The 21,468-nt window shown below is 42.3% G+C and overlaps 2 protein-coding genes and 1 long non-coding RNA gene across 6 annotated transcripts in view; 2 read left to right on the top strand and 1 right to left on the bottom strand.

Moving 5' to 3' along the window:
- The window catches only part of ell (elongation factor RNA polymerase II), a 51,696-nt gene extending 49,750 nt beyond the window's left edge, over positions 1-1,946 (top strand). The window contains exons 11-12 of the mRNA XM_007898883.2: positions 163-207; positions 510-1,946. Of these exons, the coding sequence (XP_007897074.1) occupies positions 163-207; positions 510-626 (162 nt within the window). The 3' untranslated portion in view covers positions 627-1,946. The remainder of the gene's footprint in view (positions 1-162; positions 208-509) is intronic.
- Positions 1,947-10,038: 8,092 nt separating this feature from the next.
- On the bottom strand, positions 10,039-11,922 carry LOC121850536. 4 transcript variants are annotated; one of them, XR_006085636.1, is made up of 2 exons: positions 11,864-11,912; positions 10,039-11,041 (listed from the first exon to the last, which is right to left on the bottom strand). It is a non-coding gene; the product is annotated as an uncharacterized LOC121850536 (long non-coding RNA). The 4 variants fall into 4 exon arrangements; XR_006085637.1 differs by having other exon boundaries at positions 10,039-11,038; XR_006085638.1 differs by having other exon boundaries at positions 10,039-11,055; positions 11,864-11,902.
- An 85-nt stretch (positions 11,923-12,007) lies between these two features.
- isyna1 (inositol-3-phosphate synthase 1) lies at positions 12,008-21,468 on the top strand. The gene is given in 12 exon segments (NM_001292878.1): positions 12,008-12,191; positions 13,564-13,686; positions 15,966-16,127; positions 16,537-16,666; positions 17,034-17,227; positions 17,633-17,782; positions 18,133-18,348; positions 18,790-18,870; positions 18,873-18,953; positions 19,150-19,263; positions 20,354-20,571; positions 20,938-21,468. Coding segments are annotated over 11 exon segments (1,635 nt in total). The 5' UTR covers positions 12,008-12,191; positions 13,564-13,572; the 3' UTR covers positions 21,113-21,468.

Below are 21,468 nucleotides of genomic sequence, written 5' to 3'. Positions count from 1 at the left end.
CTACTTAAATATTTTCTCTTCACTTCTGTCTGTTTGGCCAGTTTTTAACTGCTGATCCATTTAGCCATTATTTTACTATACAGTACATCCAAATGGCTTGTCAATGCAGGGAATTTTTAAATCGCCCAAATGAATCCTTAACAATTTATTTTATTCCCACAGACTATCCACGATCAAATTTTACAAGAGTATCGTAAAATTAAAAAGGTGAGGGTCTGACCATTAACTGAAATGTTTTTTTGTGGGGATATGAAGCTTTGTAGCCAGATTGCATTCAGGAAGTTGTGAAGGGCAGGGCAGAATATTTTGATAGTTGGATGTTTAAAAAATGTCAATATGTTTAGTTGGCTACACACTGAGAACCCACAAAATAGATCTAACCAATCATAAAATGTTGGGGTGTTGAGTCTGAAAATGCTGACTGGAGCCACTGTTGAGCTCTTGATGTCCTGATTCTTTGCTGAATTGTCTGAATTCTTAAGAATTACCTTTTTTTTATTTATCTGCAGACAAATCCCAAGTACAGCCAGGAGAAGTATCGCTGTGAATATCTACACAATAAGCTGGCTCACGTTAAGAAACTGATAGCAGAGTATGACCAGAAGCAGCTCCAGTCCTGGCATTAGCAAGAAACTGAGCATATAATTTTTTAAAGAGAAAAATTGCATCTAATTGTGTTTCCAATTTCCCCTTTGTATGCCACAAGAGGAGGATAATCCGCTGATTGAGGCCAGCACTAACTCTTATTAGAGAATCTTGGGGGAAACCATGGTCAATTAATGTATAATGAGAAGAATTTAGTGGTCTAAAGAGCAGAGGTCACAACTGGCTAAAATGGAAACTGTAAACAAGATTTGCTGTTCATTATGTATCCCATGACTCTTGAAACTTCCTCCTGGAGTGAAATTATTGCTGCTTTTTTCTCCATTTGCCTTCTTCACAGTGTAAGGTATTGTCAAGTATTATGTGTAAACTGTTGCCAGCCTTTTGAATCTGGTGTGGGCTTGGCGCCTGTTTGTTTCAAGGCTGTCTGCACTGGTGATGTGGCATTAAGTGCCCTTTCTATTTCTTCCCTGTTCAAAGTATTTAAACTGTCCATCGGGAAGACAGTGGCCTGATGTAATGGGTAAAGTATCTCCTTCCAGTCCAGGACATTCTTTGAGATCACATGTTGGGTTTAGGCCATGTAGCAGGAAGCCATTTATGATCCTAGAGGTCTCTGAACACAGACTAGTTGTCAGCTTTCAGTTTCCCTGTTTCTGTACTATTAATATTACAAGTGGTGTACATTCTTCAGGATTGGTTTACTGACTGTTTAGCTGCCTATATGAGACCATACAATCCTGGCCTTATATTGAGCCCTGGCTGCGAGTCTGGGTGCCTGAACTTTCTTTGACGTGTCACTTACTGTTGGAATAACCACGACTATCCCTGAGGCAAGTATCAGGAAAATAAAAATCACTTGTCCTGGTTAGCATTGTGATGTTCCAATGTAAAGCTATAGCATGGTGTATAAAACTAGTCATTAACCAGTATTAATCACTGTGATCCTGATTAATTATCCAAACAATTGAAGAGAAAAAAAACACAAAGGGGTGGGAAATAAACCTAAAATTGTCTCAATTTTTGTAACGGCACAGAATTGTGATTATCTGTTTTGAATTAATTTACTACTTCGGTAGAAGACACTGACCTCCCATCTCGGTGACATTGTACCAGATGTTTTGGCCTCAAGACAGTATCTGGCCAGTCATGGTTGTGGTGATTGGCTGAATTGTACTTGTGCTCCAGTCATGGCCTAGTAAATTGCCAGAGACAGGAAGCAACAAATTTCTCATTTTGTTTCTCCCTGACAGGCAGCCAGGTGGGTGACTGCTGATCCGTAGACTAACGCGGTCCAAAGCTGCTCTTTCTTGTCTCTCTCTCTCTTTCTCCTCCCCCACCCCACCCCCCCCACCACCCGCAGAAGATGCTGTTGGTCTGCTTGAGGCAACTACCTAATCTGTATCTAGTTTTGTGATCAATCTGATCTCTAAATTGCACTTCTTGCTGACTTACTTTCTGTCTGTAAAATCACCTTTATCTAATTTGCACTTGCAAATGCAGCTATTCTCTTAACAAGCTATGTATTTTCCCACTGTCAATGAATTCTAAATGGATATGAGGAGTATTTGTGTGTGGGGGTGGGTGGGGGGGAGGAGAGACGTTTAGTAGTACTGTATAGAGATAGATGAGTAATATACAACCTATTTCAGTTAAATGGCTCTCCTTGGAACCTAACTAAACCAGTTAAAATTTGAATATGAAGTGCATCCTAATATCCCCAATTATGTACTGGGTAAAGTCATCCTCTGGTGAAGCACTAAGCTGTATAGACTTGAACTTTGCAGGTTTGATTCCCGGTCTTTCCTGGATTAGTTAGGCCTGTATAATTGAGATTACTATTCAGTGATCTGTGCCGAGTATTAGATATCAAGAACGCATTCTAGTGTGGCTATGATGCACTTCAAGACAAAATAACCTACCAGCGCTCGTTATTTATGCTCGCATGTGAAGAATGACTACTTTGACAAGTAAAGCAGCCTTGAAATTGTAGCCCAACGAGAGCCAGTGCCTTCAGGAGAGAGGAGCAGGGGGAAAAAAACCTTCAATAAAATTGTATACAATGGGGATTTCTAGTTTTGCTCCCTTTTAATCCATTCCTGAGTAACACACTGCCACAAAGATAACGTGAAGCCTACTGTTGTGCCCAATAATGCCTTAACCCTTCAAGGGAGAAGTGTGAAGTTATTTAATTTTTGATTTGAACTTCAAAATTCAGATTCTAATCTTTGATTTGATACTTTAAATGTGGGTCTATTTCCTGTGACATTGCGTTCCTTTCCATTCAGTGAGTGCATTTTGATCATTGCTTTGAGTGGGAGGAGGAAATGCACAAAAATTCTTACTACTTTAGGTGTGATGCAGCAGAGAACTTTAAAATACTTCTACATGTTTAAACATGATTTCACAGAAGCCAGTGTAAATCTGTACAGGAAAGTGCTTTGGTAAGCACTGGACCAGTGAAAGCTCTAAATATAGATCGATAAAAATAGAAAAAAATAAAGCCACGTATTTGGAACCTATTGAGGTTAGACTATGGACATGCTTGTTACAGAGAATGGGCCGTTGGCTGCTGTTCCCATTGGAATAGGTATCAGTCCGCATTAACCAAACCCCCTCCGTTGGCTCATATCCTGGTGTTGTCTTCTTTTATTTAATATTTAATCAGCTGATGGGACCAGGGACCTGACCGGCAGGCTGGAAGAGGGGATTTTGATCAAGGCACCAACAGGAAGTCCTCAAGTTACTGTGTTCTTTTCTTCAATGTTCAAAGATTCTAGATGTTGAGTATTATTTTCCAAGCTTTTGCCACGATTTCAATTAGTCTTTGGGCCTGAATTCTTCTTTCCCTTGTTTGTACATTCTGCCTTTAGTTTTTACTCCTGTTTCTTTTACATCATTTTCCTGGTTGTTTCCCAAATACTGTAATTTCCCCTATTCTAAATTACTAGCCAGTAAACAGAAATTTAGGACTTGTCAGCGTAGGAAGGGACATAATATGTTCATGGTTTTTTGGGGGGTGGGAGGGAGGAGGGAATTTTCAACGGGTTTAGAGACTGCTGTAGGTGGAACTTCACAGGCTGAAATCCGAGGTGAGCGGCACTGACATTCAGTGGTGGAAGAGATGAGGGTAGCAAGGTAGGTGATTTCCCTTTTGCGACATGATTTGTCAGAAAGAAAAATTGAGCTTGCAAAGTGTGAAGGTAGTGTCACAACTCGATATTAGATGCAAATTTTATGGAAACATCCAATGTGGCGATTTTAAAAGAAAGCCTAGGATGTTTGCCCTGCGAGTGTTGCTACCTGGTAAGTACACAGGAACATGAATCAGTATCAAAACTCTGGGGCGTCTGTAAAAGCATCTTAGTTTAATACCTGTCTGGACTAGAAGGATATTTTGCCTGTCCTGTCTGTGCAGGAGATGGGTTCTTAACCCAGCAGTCTACCTACACTACACTGGAAACCTGTCAAACCAACCCAGCGAGTTACGCAATTCAGTGTTGGAATTTATTTATTCAATACCTGTCCTGTTTCAACATAAACTTCTGTTTGGTTTGGGAAATGGAGACTTGGGCATGGAATAAATACTTGACTTTACAAGCTGGCTCCCCGCTTTCTAGTTATGGAATACTGGATCAATGTCTAACTACATGGCATCTCTTAGCTGTGAAATGTTTTACTTCATAAGTGTGCGGGTAAAATTTGGAACCAGTTAGTGAAGCCCAAATACCAGTGTGGCCTGCCCAAGGGCTGCTTTGGTGCTCAAAGAACGTTACTCTGGGGAGCGAAGGGAAAGAACTTTCTTCCCTTCTCCCTCGTTCCAAACAAATTAAACTAAAATATTTTTCAAGTGCTTTGAGAATGTGAATGTGACCCATTTGGTTCGAAAACAGTCTCCTCTTGGCACCTCTGGCCCTCCAGCTGCAAGATTGATCTGACCAGTACAGAGCTTTCAGTTGGGTTTGTAGCTTGAAGCGACTAAATATCAAAGGGGATTTTACCCTCCATTTGACTGGGCTTTACTCTGTGACTTTTTGTTCTTATTTCTTACGAATGAATACCTTGGAGAGGCAGTGCACTGGTTCAGGTAAAATCCGGTGTAGCGATGAGACCACAACTCTTGCGGTAGTTTTACCTAAAATGGAACTCCATTGAAAACCTGAACAACGTAAGGGATTGTCGAAATCTAAACTATTCCAAACAAATCTGATCACAATTCTGAATGGATATTTGCAATGTAAAAGGGACATGTTCCGTATGGGTGAGAGTTTTCTGGCATTGCTGTTTTCTGTGTAACCCCTTCTTGTTCTTTAACCCTCTTTAAGTATTGCAGAACATTTTTGCACTACATTCAAAATAACAGAATCAGAATGTATTTTTATGATGGAGAGACCTTCCCCATGTGCCACAGTCTCCTGTTTTTGTAACTTGGTATTTTTCTATGCCCCCTCAGCTGCTAATATCCTATTTGTCTGTTACTCAAGCCTTAAATAATTGACATAGTGTTTTGAGCTGCCCTTGTTGCCGATGACTTGTACATCCTCCGCCTCCATATTCCTGTTGCCTTTTAGGAAGTAGTATTTTGTCCTGCGCCTCACTTGCACATTTCTGTAGAATCTGCTGCTATCATTCTCCTTTTAAACATCAAGGTACTCAGTTGATAAAAGGTTAATTTGCCCTGGCAAGAGTTGAATTGATTTTTTGGGGGTCTAGTCTATCCCCTTCCCACATAAAAGGGTACACCCCGGTGTCTGAGAATGAACTTCTCCATGTTGCCAATGTGCACATGGGGGTTCCACCAAGGCACTAACCAACGTTCCCAGTCTTAATTCCCTTCTGATTTATTCAGTGAAACGAGAATGCTCAGCGATTCTGCCCTCTCTCCCACTGTACAGTATTACAGCAGGCTGAAAAATGGCATCTGAGAATATTTGAGTCAAAAACATCCCAATGTTTCTAAAACTCCAGCAGTTCGAATACAAATATTTTTTTGAGAAGAGTATTAAAAGTTATTGGATTAAAAGATTTCTACACTGCTGTGTAATATTTTTGAAAGCAAACTTGTATTCAGTGACAAGTTGATAATGTAGTTGTATATACTGAAGAATGCAGGCTCGGGCAATTGTAGATCAATAAGATATTTAATAATTATATAAATACTACGACCTGCTTGGCTGTTTTTATTTTTAGGTTAATGTATTTTAGTTTTTTTTAAAAAGAAATTTATGTAGAGATGAGCGTTATAAAGTTTTCTGAAACAAGATAAACTGGACTCTTGGACAGGATATTAAATGAATGGAACCCTTGAGCTCAGAGTATGATTTATTTGTGTTTTACTGTTGGGAGAATTGACTGGATTCTAAGGATGCCAGGACATCAATCAGTTTACTTTGGTATGAGTTGCAATCAGTTTACCCTGCTCACTGGTTTCCATTGCATGGGGAGAGGTGGCTTGTTGGTTCTCATACCATAAATTTATTGCTCACTGACCTCCAATACATTATGCAGTCAATTGGGAAATGTGAGCTATTGCATCTGAGGGAAGAGGGTTCATGCAGAAGGAGAGCATCCAAGCAACAGATTTTCTATGGATTTAAGTTCTAAAATAATGGGATCTCCACCCAAGAGAAGGTAATTCTGCTTCATGTTCCATTGCCATAGGGTCTCAGTGTCAAATGGCCTCTGGACAAGGTTCCTTTGGCCACTGTGATTGCTTATTCCTGGTTTCACAGTACTGTTGGGTGCAAAACCCTATAAGCATAAGCTGTACAGTATCCAATCTGTATATTCTTGGATGCAGAGGCATTGTGGTAGTTGTTGCCTCTCACTAATGAATTGAATTTAACCAGGAATTTTTTTGGGGGGAAGAGACAGTAAATTTTGCCCAAATCTTACTAAAACTCAGCATTGGGTTTCCATTCACAAAGTTCCACCTTTGGGAAACTTGACAATATCCCTTTACATATACCTTGATGTACTAGAATGGAAAAGATAAATTGGTATTTTAGATTAGTGCAACTCCCAAAAGTATAAACAGTGAATTGGACCAATGTATGTGGCTGATGGGATATTGTGAGGATCCAGGTGAATTAGTGAGCCCTGTACACAGCTGCAATTCCTGCAGACATGCTTCATGCAGTTGGTGGTCATTTGTTCCCTATGGCACTATCTTCATTTGTTAGGTGAGACAGAATGTGCACACAGGTAAAAGTCCCACAGCCATAAAGAGCTGGTCTGTCGGATTTCATGTAGATAGTCTATTTGACAACCCCCAAAGCCAGTCCCAGAGAGCAGTGCTTTATTAATGAAATGCAGCAACACAAGTCACTGAATTCAGCGGTCATCGTAGTGCTTGATTTGCTTATCACAAGATGTGTGCATCTCTGTTTGACTGGAAGATTCACTGGGAAATCGTTTTATCTAATGTGTGATTTCTAAACCATTGCTTCACGTGCCATAACTTCTGTGAAAGTATTCCTGAAACAAGCAACTGTGTGGTTCACATTAAGCACCAATGGCTAGCTGCTCACTGTAAATAACTGTGGGTGGCCCTGGGGTAGAATTTATAGGTAAGAGTGATTTAATGTCAACCCTTTCTCTGCTCACTGGTTTAGTCGGTCGCTCAGAGAACCCTCCCTTTTGAGGATTCCTGTTGCAGTATTGGGAGAGGCACTATTAAACTAAGCAGGTTTTCATAATTCTTTTTCCTATTATGTGAACCACAATAATGTAATATATGCTGAGCATTCCCAGCACTGTGAAGGAGTCGCTTAAAATACTGATTGATGATCCGTATAATTTGGATCAGAAATTATTATGATTTGGAATATCTTGAAGGGGCCAGGTTTACCTTCCTTTCTGGTTTAGATAAAAGGAAGTGAATTGACTGGATTATACAGTGGCAAAGTAGACTGGTGATGTACTGAAACTCAAAGCATGCTGGATGGGGAGTCCTGGCTCCTGTATGATTTTATTGTTAAAGACAGTTCTTGTATATGAATTGTACACAGCATTCCCTTACAAAGACCCCCAATTTCCTAAGTAATACTGTACAAGTTACTTTAAAATGTAAAGTACTGTTTTGAAGGATTTCTTATGAGCCAATAAATATATATTGTGGCCAATTAACAGTATTTGAGTTGTCCTGTCGTGTGAGCATGGGGCGTGAGTCCTGGAGGAAGACTGACCGGGGGTGAATATTTACAATTCAAAGATTGTTATTTCCTAATATAAAATATTGTAATTTCAATGCAAAAGGCACCAGTAATTTAATGTGAATATGATGGGACACTAGGTGGCAATGTTGCTTCTAGAATAGGGCTGAGGGTTGAGAATAAGGTCCTGAAGGTGCAGTATCTGAAAGTGCAGCACAAAAGAAAAATCAAGCAACCTATACAGAGAATTCGGAGACAACGTACAAATATGTTGGTGAAGAAAAAGCCGTTACCCTCACTGAAGTATAACTGCCAGCCTTTACGGGCAGAAAGCTTGCATGGAGTTCCTGGTACCTGACCTCCACATAAGTGCAGGCTCAAACCCGCCCCCAATAAATGTCTGACCAAAATAAATCTCCAACCTGTACTCAAACGATCTCATTAGATAAAAACCACTCCCTGATAAAGTGAGCCAGGCCAGAAATGTTTGCTAGGTTGTAATCCCCAGTCTGGTCTGAGCTGTAAAGAGGGAATTCTGTGAAGGTTTTCATTCCCCAGTTTTCCAATGACTCGCTGCTCAGATGTGCATATATTTCTCTGTGTACATCATGGTTGGGCCAGTGAGATTGTGTAGATGCACTTAGAGGAAGCTAGACCTTCACATGAGGGACAGGGGAATAGGAGGGTGTGGGAGGGAGTAAGGAATAAATATAAAATTAACAATACCTCAAGATCATTCCGTATATTCAGAAGAGAAGCAAATTGAAGCGGTGGAAAGAAAAAGCAACTGAAACATCAAAGCCCTATTTGCTAAACTTCATCCTGCCCTCAGCCACTATGTGCACAAATTTTAAGTAGGGCTACTTACATAACAATAGAAAACATTAAGTATAGCTAAATTTCCATTTACCCACAAGGCACACATCCACCTCCAGCATAATCTTGGAAAACTCCACTGAGCCCTTTCTACCCATGTCCCAGCTGAGATTAACAATTCAATACAGACTGATTGGAAAATTGTCACCCTTAGAAATGTTACCAAAAGAGGAGAAAGGGAAAATATATTAACTGAGGGTTGAGTCTAATGGAGAATGACACACAGATGCTATCTGTGGGCAGAGAGATTGTGTGTGTATATACTTATGATTTACATGGTTAGCTGATACTAATGATAAAAGATTTGGTTGGTCAGCATTGTTCCCAAATGTTTTCTTGGGAGCTGCGATTCTGCTTCCAGATTCCTAGCTCTCCAAGGTCAGATGCTGTTAGTTAATACATAAAGGTGATTAAAGTGTTTATATTTATAAGCAAGTACGTGTAATGACAGACTTGTGCTGATTAACGTTTAACCCTTACAGCACTGTGGAAAGCTTGCTCATCTACCTCAGTTTCTCATTCAGTCCGATTCTTTCCTACTTTAACGTCAGTGATATATCTACAGATTTCCTGCTCCTTGTTTCATAAGTGTGGATGAAAACAAGCACAAGTTCATGACATCCCATGGGCAACCAGCCTACTAAAATTCACTGTCAAAACAAACATGAATAAAACTCAAATGGCTGACATACATGAAGGAACCAATGCCTCCAGAATAGAAGGAAAAATAAGTCTCCCCTCTTTGGTAATTAGATGATGTCATCCAGTGGATTGATGAAAGCAGTATAAATAGACTTAAAATCCCTGGATTAGGGATGAAAGAATATAAAGTGAGGGGCAGTCCATTATGAGCGACTGAAGTAAAATGGTCAGAGACTAGACAATCATAATGGGTAATGAGCCCAAAACAGTACTGTAACACCAAGTGCACGGAGCAGAAGGTAAACCAACAAATCATGAAACACCAATGCTGATTTAAATTCATCAAAATTTGGAGTAATGGTTTTAACTCGAGTTTTTTGTTTTTCTGCAATTAATGATTTTGTTGCACATTGGAGAAGTTATTGACATATGATGGTGTAATGTTAGACTTTATTTGTCCATAACATAGTTGTTTATGACATGTAACCCAAACACAGCCAAAGCCAGTCTTGAGTATCTTGCAACAGACCATATACTATGTTGAACTTTTTAGGCACTTTTTGTAGTCTTATCCCCTATGAACCATGACAATGCCACCTCTCATCTGGTAAAATGTTAATCACTAGATCAAGCTATTTCAGAATATTTAATTCCTCACTGTCGTAGAGTGTTTGCAACCACTCAAAACAGCTTTGGATTCGGTAATACCAACAGGTCAGTCTCAGGATGTTTTAATCAAAACAAACGTTTAATTATGCATACATGTGTTGAAAAAATAACGTCTATTTTAATAAAACAGAGCAATACTACCGAGCGTTGCAGGTTCGGCACTTTGTCTTTACAGCAAGCAACAACAACTTAGATTTATATAGCGCCCTCCACGCCGGACGGCGTCTCAGAGAGCTTCACAGTAGCGAATCCCGGGGCCGCAGGAGGGGGAGGAAGGTGACCAAAGGCCCGATCGAAAAGAAAGGTCTTCAGCAGGGACCAGAAAATAAGAGAGGGGGCGAAACTTTAAACCAAACTTTAGTTCTTCAAGTGATCAAGCCTTAAGATTTTCCTAGTTCTCAAGTCTTCTGTCTTCTTTGTCCAAGCTTTCAATCTTCGTTGTTCTCTGCAACCACTCAGTGATGCTCTGGAGTTAACTAACTTAAGTTAGACCGCGGTTTTTATAAATGTTTCTACCAGACAGACAGGCTCCAGCCTTGGAAGGGAGAAGCAAGATGTCCTGTATTGAAGAATAATGAGCAAGCTGCTTTGTCTCAAAAGGGTCTGCTTATCTAGAAGATATGGGTACAAGGATGTGCAAGGGTCGAGTATGTTTGGAGAAGAAGCTTCATAAGCATTTCTTCTATGCCATTTTAACCAACTTACAACACCACCTTCCATTTATCTCTAGTCTTAGTGAGTTACATTCTCTTCCATCTCCCCTCCTGCCTCCCACATCATTAATCACCTTACAGATTTACAGAGTTATCTGAGGAATGTCAGCGCCCTCCACACCGGACGGCGTCTCAGAGCGAATGTCATAAATATAGGGTATACATAATTACATCTATGAATGGAACTGCCATTTTTCATAGAATTTCAGCCACTTCTGAAAGAATTGATGATGCAGCGTATGATGTTTCATGTGGATGCAGTAAGAAAATAAGGAATGGTTATTGCCATAAATGCACCTCTGATTTCGTTGTTTTATTCCCAGCACCACATGTACAAGTGAGATTACAGGAGAATGAAGACCAGGCGATCAAAGCATTGTTCTACTGTAAGAAAGACACTTACATCGAAATAAACACTCTTTCATAGTCAGTTGGTTTCTTGTGTTGCATAAAATGAATATTTGCAATTTTTAAAAATTTTGATAAGAGATTTCTGGCCGCGCCGGACAGGGTCACAACAACAACAACTTGGATTGATTATAGCGCCCTCCACGCCGGACGGCGTCTCAGAGCGCTTTACAGTAACGGATCCCGGGGGGGAGGTGACCAAAGGCGCGGTCGAAAAGAAAGGTCTTCAGCAGAAGACCTGAAAATAGGGAGGGAGGGAGTTATAATAATAATAATAATCCTTGCATTTGATATAGCGCTTTCCACGTCGGGAGGACGTCCCAAAGCGCTTCACAGAACACACTGTAAAGTGAATTGACTGTATATTTGTGGGCGAACGCGGCGGCCAATTTCCGGAGCCTCGGGGCGCAGTGGCTGAAGGCCCGACCGCCGAGGGTGGAGCGGAGGGCTCGGGGGAGGAGGCCAGACCCGGGGGGGCCGAAGGCAAACAGGCGAAGCGCATCTGAACAATCTGCCGACACAAAAATGTGAAGGGCAGAGGCTGAGCTGCGAAAGCTCAACCGAGAGGGTGACGTCGCACAATTGGGACCGTACATTAAATAAGACCCCCCCCTCACCCCTCCCCCAACTCGGGTCCGAAACGCTGCGACTGTCCAGCGTCTCGGGACGTCCTCCCCGACGTGAAAGGCCCCCTCTCCCTCTCTCTCACTCTCAGTGTGTGTGTGTGTGTGCGCTCGGGGGTGTTTGGTCGCGCGGTCCGGTCGGTTCGCGTCGCTCTTAAGAACCGTAAGCGTTTACCTCGAAATCTTCCGGCGCCATCTTCCTCAGTCTCCGCCCGTCACTGCCGAGGCGGCCGCGGGGGGGGGGGGGGGGCGGGGCGGGGGGCGGGGTCACCGTCCGGATTGGTTGTGGACGAGCACGTGGTGGTGCTGCCGCCGTCACAAAGAAACCTCACGCGGAAGGACGGCGACTAAATCCGATCCCACTTCCCTCATTCCCAAACCGTGTGGCAGGAAGGAAGGAAGGAAGGAAGGAAGGAAGCGGCTGGCGGGCGGGCGGGGGAGTGGGGGAACAACGACAACAACAACAACAAAAATCCACTCCGGAAGCTCCTGGACAACCCGAGGTCTGTAATCTCCCGCGCGGAGGAAGAAGAGGAAGAGGAAGAGGTGGTGGTGGTGGTGGGGGGGAGAGAGAGAGGCAGCGATGGAGGAAGATTAGGGGTTGAGGATGGGAGGAAAGCCCCCCCCCTCACACAAAAAAAGAAACCCCTGCTTCCGAGGGAGGGAGGGAGGGAGATGGATGACGAGAGGGCTCCCGACAATGTCACAATGGCGGGCGGGCGGACCGGACCGGCTCGCGCTCGGGGATGAGTTCATTCTGGACAGGGCCGCCTTCTCAAATTATCATCGGGTTGTGTGGGGAAGGTGCTGCGAGAGGGAGGGGGGGGGGGGGGTGTGTGGGAATTAGCTGTTAAACACTTGACAGCGGCCAACTTTGCCTCACTGGCGAGGTCCGCGAGCGGGCTCGAGCCCCGGGGGGGGGACGGTTAGCTTTCAAACGGAGCGCACGTGCCCCTCGCGCTGACGGCTCCCGAATCGGCCCCCTATGCGCACGCGCAGGGAGAGCGGTTGGGAGGTGGGTGGGGGGGGCGGGGCATACCCGCTCGAGGGGCGGTTATTTTTCAAACGTGTCCCGCTCGCGACGCCCGCCGCCGCCGGTTGCTGCATCGCGTCCGGTCCGTCCGGTCCAGTCGAGCCTCGTCTTCTCCAGACGCCTGATAGCCCACCTACATTTATACAGTGCGTGTGTGTGTGTGGGGGGGGGGTCCGCGCGTGAACGCGGCCGCGGCCGCTTGTCCGTGTTTCGCGTGGCGTTTTGACTGGTCGTCGTCGTCGAGCCTGAGGGCTTCGGTGCGTCCCGCGCGTCGGTCGGTCGGTCTGGGGGAAACGTTAAAATGTCAACGTGACGGCCTTCGCACTCGGTTGTTTTTCGAGAAGGTGCTGGGAAGAAGAAGATGGTGACGGCGAAGATGATGCTGATGATCCTCGCGGTTGCTATAGCGAGCGCCGCGCCGCGCCGTCGAGGCGTCTCAAAAGCGCTTCACGGGCTATGTATGCACTGTGAAGTCGGCCGACTTGTGTTTTTTTTTTTTGTGTGGGCGAAACGCGGCGGCCATTTGCGCACAGCGGCGTCCCGCGGACAGCACGACCGAATGGTTTTTGTTTAGTTACTTTTTGGATGGGACCGTCGACCCCGGTGGGTGGAGGGATCCGCCAATCGACCACATGGATGCAAGTTGGTTGTTGTTGTTGTCCACACACCACCACACACCCCACCCCCTTTCTACAAATGATTCAAGGAGAGAGTTCACTTTGTGTTACTTGAAATTGCCGACAAATGATGTTTTCAGACGCTCCGTATTTGTGTTTTTCCCTCCATTGTTTCACCCGTGAATTTATTTCCGCTTTTCTTATTTACCCCTTAATCTACTGCAGGTACGAAAGATGGCTGACATGTTTTTTGTTGAGAGCCCGTATGTGACCTACACCAAGGATTCCATTGAGGCACAGTATTCCTACCAGACTACGGAAGTTTTTCAGGAGAATGGCAAGGTTAAGGTGAAGTACTTTGTCTTTTATCTTGACCGATAGTGAAGCTGGATAGTGTCAGAGAGGGTGAGTGGCAATGCCCAAGACTTGACAAGTCTAAGCTTTGACCTATGTTTAGGAAGGATCCAGAAGTCAGCAACTCAGATATTCAGAGTTGTGCAAAGCCAATTGGTTGAAAGCACATCAACTAAGCTTGGAGAACAGCTTCTCAATTAAGGAACATCAGTAACTTCTATTGCTATTTAAGCACCATTGTCAATCTTGTGTGGCCATCAGACTGGGTGCTATAACCCTCCAAATAATAATATTTGCTATAATAATAATCCCTCCAAAACCCCCAAAAAATAATAAATTGGTCATTTTCAATCTACGACTGTTTGTGGGACATTGCTGTGCGCAATCGGCTGCCGCTTTCACCCACAAATATACAGTCAATTCACTTTACAGTGTGTGCTGTGAAGCGCTTTGGGACGTCCTCCTGACGTGAAAAGCGCTATATCAAATGCAAGGATTATTATTATTATATAACCAGTTTGAGATGTGTCATATGGTGGAGCCCAATCAACCGTACCAATTAAATGCTGTTATTATTTTACAAGTATATAGTTATTGTTTTGTCTCTTGCAGTGCAAACTGTGGCCCAGGAGGTTTCACGTGTCCAGTCTACCAGACTTTGAAACTTTCAAGCAGGACTCACTACAAAGGCAGACTTTGCGGATGTTCTTTCCCCTGTTCCTTTCCCCACCCTTGCATGAGCTTTACTTTTATAAGCATTGATGAGTATAGGGAGCCCAAATATCTACACAAATTGGACTGACTCCAATGTAGATATGAAAACATGAGATAAGCATCACTCTACTGCATGCTTTTTCTATTCTTTATGCTCTGCGCATCAGAAATCTTCACTTGCTACCTGCCTATTTTCTCACTCCGATTGCCATTGCTTGTACTCGCACATATTTTAAGAGGTGATGAAACTTTTGATCATTTTCAGTGCTAGAGTGTCTTAGTACAAGAACGAGCAGCAGGCATCTGGGTAAGAGGTAGGCAATTGGTTTGTGTACTCCTGTAGATTATTAAATGGAAAATCAAAATGTTCCCCTTCTCATTTAATCTCTAAAATGCAATTTTAAAATGATTAAGCATGCTGTACATGTTCTAGGTCAGAATCAACTATCTTAGCTCTCATTTTCATTTGATTGGCTTTATCTTGAGGTGGGCCATAAAACAACAGACTAACCATAAGTCTGAGATTGTGATGTCGATGAGGCCTGTGCCTTGATATCCTATCATGTCTGTCTGCCTCTCAATGGTCTAATCACGTTCTGAATATATACCGACTGCATTTGTCAATCTTGAGGATCAAATAAACACTTCTTTTGAACTGTGACCCTGGTGGTCTCATCAAGTGGAAGATTTGTCTGGAAATCAAGGGCGAGGAATTTCTCATGTCACTTATGTATAGTGACATTGACGATGTGAGTTAATGGAGGTGGTACATGCGGAATGAGAGGATTTGATCTCACTGCTGTACAGAAAAGTCTTGCTTCAGAACAATTAACTAAACTGGTCTTTGGGGGAACATGGTCCAGCAAGTCATTAGATTTCAAACATGCTATACTTTTGGAATGATAGAAAACTGCATTGTACCTGTGCTTCCCATGTATTAGGTTCCTGATCTTCCTTGTGCTGTCCAATGAAGCTGGTGAACAAATAATAATCCTTGCATTTGATATAGCGCTTTTTACGACATCTCAAAGCGCTTCACAGAATACACTGTAAAGTGAATTGACTGTATATTTGTGGGCAAACAAAGTCCATCGTGCTCATGGAGGGAGAGGACTAGTAGCCCAGGTTGCTGGTCACACTACTGATGGTTGGCTAAAGAGTAACATTATGTTTGGTCTGGAAGCCAGTGTACAAGATGAATAATATTACCTGGGTCTATGGTATACCATGTAAATGATATTAACTGGGTGTTGGGCACCTCTATTTCGGTGTACATATATGTAATGTTACCTGGGTGCAGTATAGAACCATATTTCCTTCTCCCGTATACCATTCCTATAATGTTATCCATTTCTCTCCATTTCTAAATGTTTCTCTGTGTGTGTACAACATCGAGTTCAATGTGATTTCCCCAGTACAACGTATTTGAGACCAGATTCTCGTTCTTGAGCAGATTGTAAAATAGCCGGCATAGAATTGTTCCATCTCTAGGTGATGTATCCTGTCTCAGGGGTACTAACTGCAGAGCAACTCAATTGTATTTGTTGGCACCTGTATAGGTAAAACCTTGCTCTACAAAATTCACCTTTTGCACGGAGAGGAAAGTGCCCAAACTTGGAGTTATGCTGATTGGTTGGGGTGGAAACAATGGCACTACAGTTACTGCAGCTGTTTTGGCGAATAAACTGGGTCTCTCTTGGATGACCAAAACTGGAAGCAAGGTAAATGGCTTTGTTTTACCTTTAAGTTATTATTTCAATTATATAAAAAGAAAATTCTTAGGAACCACTTGGTTGATTATTTAGTCTGGATGTGATCGGCTACATTGACTTTTGTCTTTGTGCCAGAACTGATGAACAATATTACTAATTCTGCACTAATTCCAGAAATAACTTTCTCATTGGGTAGACAGGTGTAGGCATGTGACTTACAGTGAGTTTACTGATGAGATTGAATGTGAGGCTGTTTGCACAATTTATTCCTCAGCCCCAATTATCCTTCTCTCGTCAAGTTTAAGTTTCTCCTTGCTTGTTAGACCATATTTTGTAAGTTTTTTGTCTTTTCCCCTGCAATTTATCATCTACATAGTTCTTTCACACAATTTTATTCTCCCTCTGCCTCCTAACTCAGGATGCTAATTACTATGGATCCTTGTTTCAAGCCTCCACTGTGTGTTTGGGAACTGGTCCTGCTGGTGACTACTATGTGCCCTTCAAGGACCTACTGCCCATGGTGAACCCAAATGACATTATATTTGATGGTAAGCAAACTCTCTGAGGGTGTATGGAATGGTTGGTTGCACACAAAAGAACAAATAAGACTTTGTTTTTCAATAGACTCCAGAGCTTTTGGAGCAGCCGAAGAAAACATTGCAAAGCTTGGGTCTCCACCCCTCCCCCCCCCCCCATAAATAATTACTGGCAACTGTATATTTGGTTTATTATATAATAAAGCTTTCGGCATCTTCAGCTAGCGGAAAGCTTTATTATATAATAAAGGATTGTTTAATGTATTCTGTGGGATATCAATATGGGATTCTGTGGGTAGCCATGTATTTTGAAGTTCTTTTTGCCCTCACCCCCCCCATTGTCCCATTGGTTACAATCTGAATTTGGAATTCTTTTCAGGTTGGGATATCTCTTCCATGAATCTTGCTGACGCTATGCAAAGGGCTAAAGTCCTGGATTGGGAATTGCAGGAACAACTGAGGCCTCACATGAGGAACCTTCAACCCAGACCTTCCATTTATATTCCAGCATTCATTGCAGCTAATCAAAAGGATCGGGCAGACAATGTGTTGCAAGGTTCCAAATTTGAACAGGTAGAATAAGTGTACCGAGTCTGTGCAAGAATGATTGGGTGTGGGGCACTATTAGAGTTACTGTGCCACCAGAGATTTGTGTGGGACCTCCGAATGACAATGGGCAGTGCATAATTTGGGGAAATACACTCTTTATTGACACAAGTAGGAGTTGTAATAATGTTTGAAGAGGAGTGAGCCTATGTTTTTGGAACTGTTAGGCTTCAATTGCTGGTAACTATCTTTGAATAGTAAACATTTGAATTATTTATCATGGTATTACACCTGATTTCAGGTGGAGTGCATTTGTTGCATTGACCATTTCATGTTGACTATTACTGTCGTTCTCTTTGTCGAAATACATTCAGGACGTGGAAGGTGAGTTTTAAGGAATTTAAAGATTTTTTTTCCTTTTTGCCTTCACAGATAGAGCAAATTAGAAAAGATATCCAGGACTTTAAAACAAAGAGTGGAGTTGATAAAGTGATCGTTTTGTGGACAGCTAACACAGAGTGCTTTTGTGATGTTGTTCATGGAATAAATGACACTGCAGAAAATTTAATGAAGACAGTTTTGGTAAATTGGAGCCTTTTTATGACTTCTATAAATCTTTTCACTTCAGAAATGGGGGTGGGGGCACACTGTTTTTAAGTCCTGTCAACTTTTGTTAAACCTTTGGTCTTGAGTTTAGAGTTATAGCATTTCGCCATATAGTTCGCCAATTCAGTAGATTTGGTGTTAATAATAATAATCCTTGCATTTGATATGCCTTATCATGTTGTTGAGACGTTTCAAAGCGCTTCCCAGAACACTTTGTAAAGTGTAGTGACTGTATTTTGTGGGTGAATTTTTAAAAATTATTTATTCAATTAAATTACTGTTTATTAAAAAAATGTTGATTATTCCTTGTTTTCTTTCCCTTTCAGCAAGGAGGAGAAATGTCCCCATCATCCATGTTTGCCGTGGCCAGCATTCTGGAGGGTTGTGCCTACATTAATGGGTCTCCACAGAATACCTTTGTGCCAGGAGTCATCGATCTTGCCATGAAACACAATGTGTTCATCGGAGGAGATGACCTCAAATCTGGCCAGACAAAAATCAAATCCGTTCTTGTAGACTTCCTGGTCAGTGCTGGATTGAAGGTGAGAGGGCTCCATCCTCTTGAAGTCGATAGCCTTTTGGTCCATATGTCCACACTTATAATATGTTAAGTCATTCTGATCACAATGCATATTTTATCTGAGAAAAAATTATTAGAAATGAAAGCTTTTACAATTTTTTTTGTTGGGGATATAAAATTGTTTGTTAGTTTGCTATTTTTGCCCTTTATGTGCTTGGCCTGGAGGCAGGTGGGTAGCCTGTTTCCAAGCTGATTTAATGCCCCATATAATTGGCTGTCAGTATGACCTGCTTTGCTCATTTATGTACAGTTCTCAAGTTACTGGCAAAAATAATTCATGCAAAGTTGCTAGTTTCTTAAGACACAACTGGATTCATTTGCTTGTCGCTATCTCACAGCCCCGTGTCCAGGTCCACATTGTAAATCAGCATGTCAAACTTGCCTATTGTGCTCTTCCTTCCAGACCGTCTCAATCGTCAGTTACAATCACTTGGGGAACAATGATGGGAAGAATTTGTCTGCCCCACAGCAGTTCAGATCAAAGGAATCTCAAAGAGTAATGTGGTGGATGACATGGTCCAGTCCAATCCCATCTTGTACAAACCATCTGAGAAACCGGATCACTGCGTACGTACATATATACTGTGGGAATATATACTTCTCCTCTACCTCATCAAGTCATTTTAGTGATGGGAGAAGCTTGTAACAATTCTGTTTTTATTTTCCCAGCCTGTTATCCTAAATGTTTGCTAACGTCAATATCAACAGTAAATGTCTCTTCCCTCCTCCAGAGATGTGCATCTCATGTCTTGTTTTTTTTCAGGTTGTAATTAAGTATGTTCCATATGTTGGAGACAGCAAGCGAGCACTGGATGAGTACACATCAGAGATCATGATGGGTGGCATCAACACTATTGTCCTGCACAATACCTGTGAGGTAATGCTGATTTTCATTTGACTCATTACCAGTGCTAATGTTGGGTCAGCATAAGCCACCTTTGTGCTCACTGCAGTGTCTAATATACAGAACAAGAGACACAGAAATATTTAAGGTTGCCTGCAGAACTCAAAACATTGTGATGAATCTGGTTCTGAGTCCGAATGTAATGTGATGAGAACTTAACGATTTATTTTTGTCTCTATATTTTGGGTGAGCGATTTGCAGAATACCTCCGTTCTGTAAGCGAGGTCAACCCTGATCTTCCGGTCTCCTGCCATTTCAACTTACACTCCCATTCACAGTCTGACCTCTCCATCCATGTTCTCCTGCGCTGTTCCAATGATCCACAGCGAAAGCTTGAGGAACAACATCTCTTATCTATCTGCTAGGGACCCTACAACCCTCTGGCCTCAATATCAATTTCAGCCACTTCAGACCATGACAGCTCACCTTCTCCCCTCCTGCCTTTCTGTTACCAGAAGAGTTATCTTCTGTTATCATTACAATCATCACCCTAGACATTCTTTGCCTCTCTCTGGTGTGTTGCTTGTTCTGCACCATTAACACCTCTTCTCCCCAGTTTTGTTTCAACCCACCCCCCTTTTGTTGTACAAAGCCCTCCTTTTTGTATTATGCCACTATCACCTGTTTAACCCATCAACTAATACATTCTCTCCTGTGTTTTCTTTGTTGTCCTTGTCCTGCCTCCCCCCCGCCCCCTCCCCTCAACTTGTCCTTAAAAGCCTCTCCCTCCCAACATGCCCCAGTTCTGACAAAGGGTTGTGGACCTGAAACATTGACTCACTTCCCTTTCTCTATAGATGCTGCCTGACCTGCTGAGTTTTCCCAGCTCTCTGTTTTTGTTTTAGATTCCAGCATCAGCAGTATTTTGTGTTTGTGTTTGCTACAAATATAAACATTTGAGATCCTTCCCTTGATGTATGTAATAATCCTTGCATTTGGTATAGGGTCTTATCACATCTTCAGGATGTATCAAAAGCACTTCACTTCAACTGTAGAGTTAAATTGACTATTTTGTGGGTGAAATGTAAATATAAATGTAACTCTTCCTGTCTGCTCTGTGTAGGATTCCTTGCTGGCCAGTCCTCTTATTCTGGACCTGGTGATCCTGACTGAACTCTGTCAGAGAATAACATTCCGAACTGAGTCCGACCCAGAGTTCCAAACCTTCCATAGTGTCCTCTCAATCCTCAGTTACCTTTGTAAGGCTCCCCTCGTCCCAGCAGGAACTCCAGTCATTAATTCACTATTCAGGCAAAGGACCTGCATTGAAAACATTTTGAGGTGAGTGCTTGACAAATCAACTCCACTTTAAGGTGCTGAAGAGGATCAGGGGAGGGGACAGTAACTTTAAAACCTTTGATGTTGGGGAATACTATGAAAATACTCTTGCTCACTGCAACTTCAACATGAGGCAATATTTCCCTCTACAAGCAACAGGTGACACAATTGTATTTTTTCTTGGTTAAGGAAGTACTTTTGAGAGGAAAACATTTTTTAAAAGTCCTGTAAAATTTCCCAAGCTTCACAAACTCCATTGCTGAGATTCTGTGCTTTGATTTGTGTTCTTTTCTTTTGAGTCTTAAAATGAAATTGATTCTGGTTTGTAACTGACAATCTTAACACGGTGACTTTCTCCCCCTTCTCCAGAGCATGTCTGGGGCTTCCTCCTCAGAACCACATGCACCTTGAACACAGAATGCAGAGGAGCTTTGTGACTAATAGGACGGCTGAGCATCCGGCTGCTATGTTGCACAAAATACCAAAACTCAACAACCTTTCCCACAAGAACATTGTTTTAAATGGCCACACCAATGGCTATTAACTAGAATTGTTGCTAGTGGTGCTCTTGCACATTAACTGGCCTTCAGCCATAATGGGAAGTTTATGTTGTCTTGTGTAGCTTGTTTGGTTGTGAGGATCTCAACAATTTTCCTTATTTAAGATTTACTGTTTTTTAAGTCTATTTTCTGAGTTACAGAGCAAGCACTCGTAGAGTATGGTTGTATAATTCGTCCAGAGATATCAGTGTCATTTAGAATTATTTGTAAGAACTATTTCAATATTATCTCTGAGGCAGAATGTCAAAATGTTAACACTATTGATACAAATTGGTTAGAGCGACGATGAAAATGTAAACTTAGTGTCAGGAATTTATGAAAAAATAAAGTCCTGTTTCTC

This window comes from Callorhinchus milii, unplaced genomic scaffold, assembly GCF_018977255.1.
Source record: "Callorhinchus milii isolate IMCB2004 unplaced genomic scaffold, IMCB_Cmil_1.0 Scaffold21, whole genome shotgun sequence".
Taxonomy (NCBI): Eukaryota; Metazoa; Chordata; class Chondrichthyes; order Chimaeriformes; family Callorhinchidae; genus Callorhinchus; species Callorhinchus milii.
This window is presented reverse-complemented; position numbering and strand designations above follow the sequence as displayed.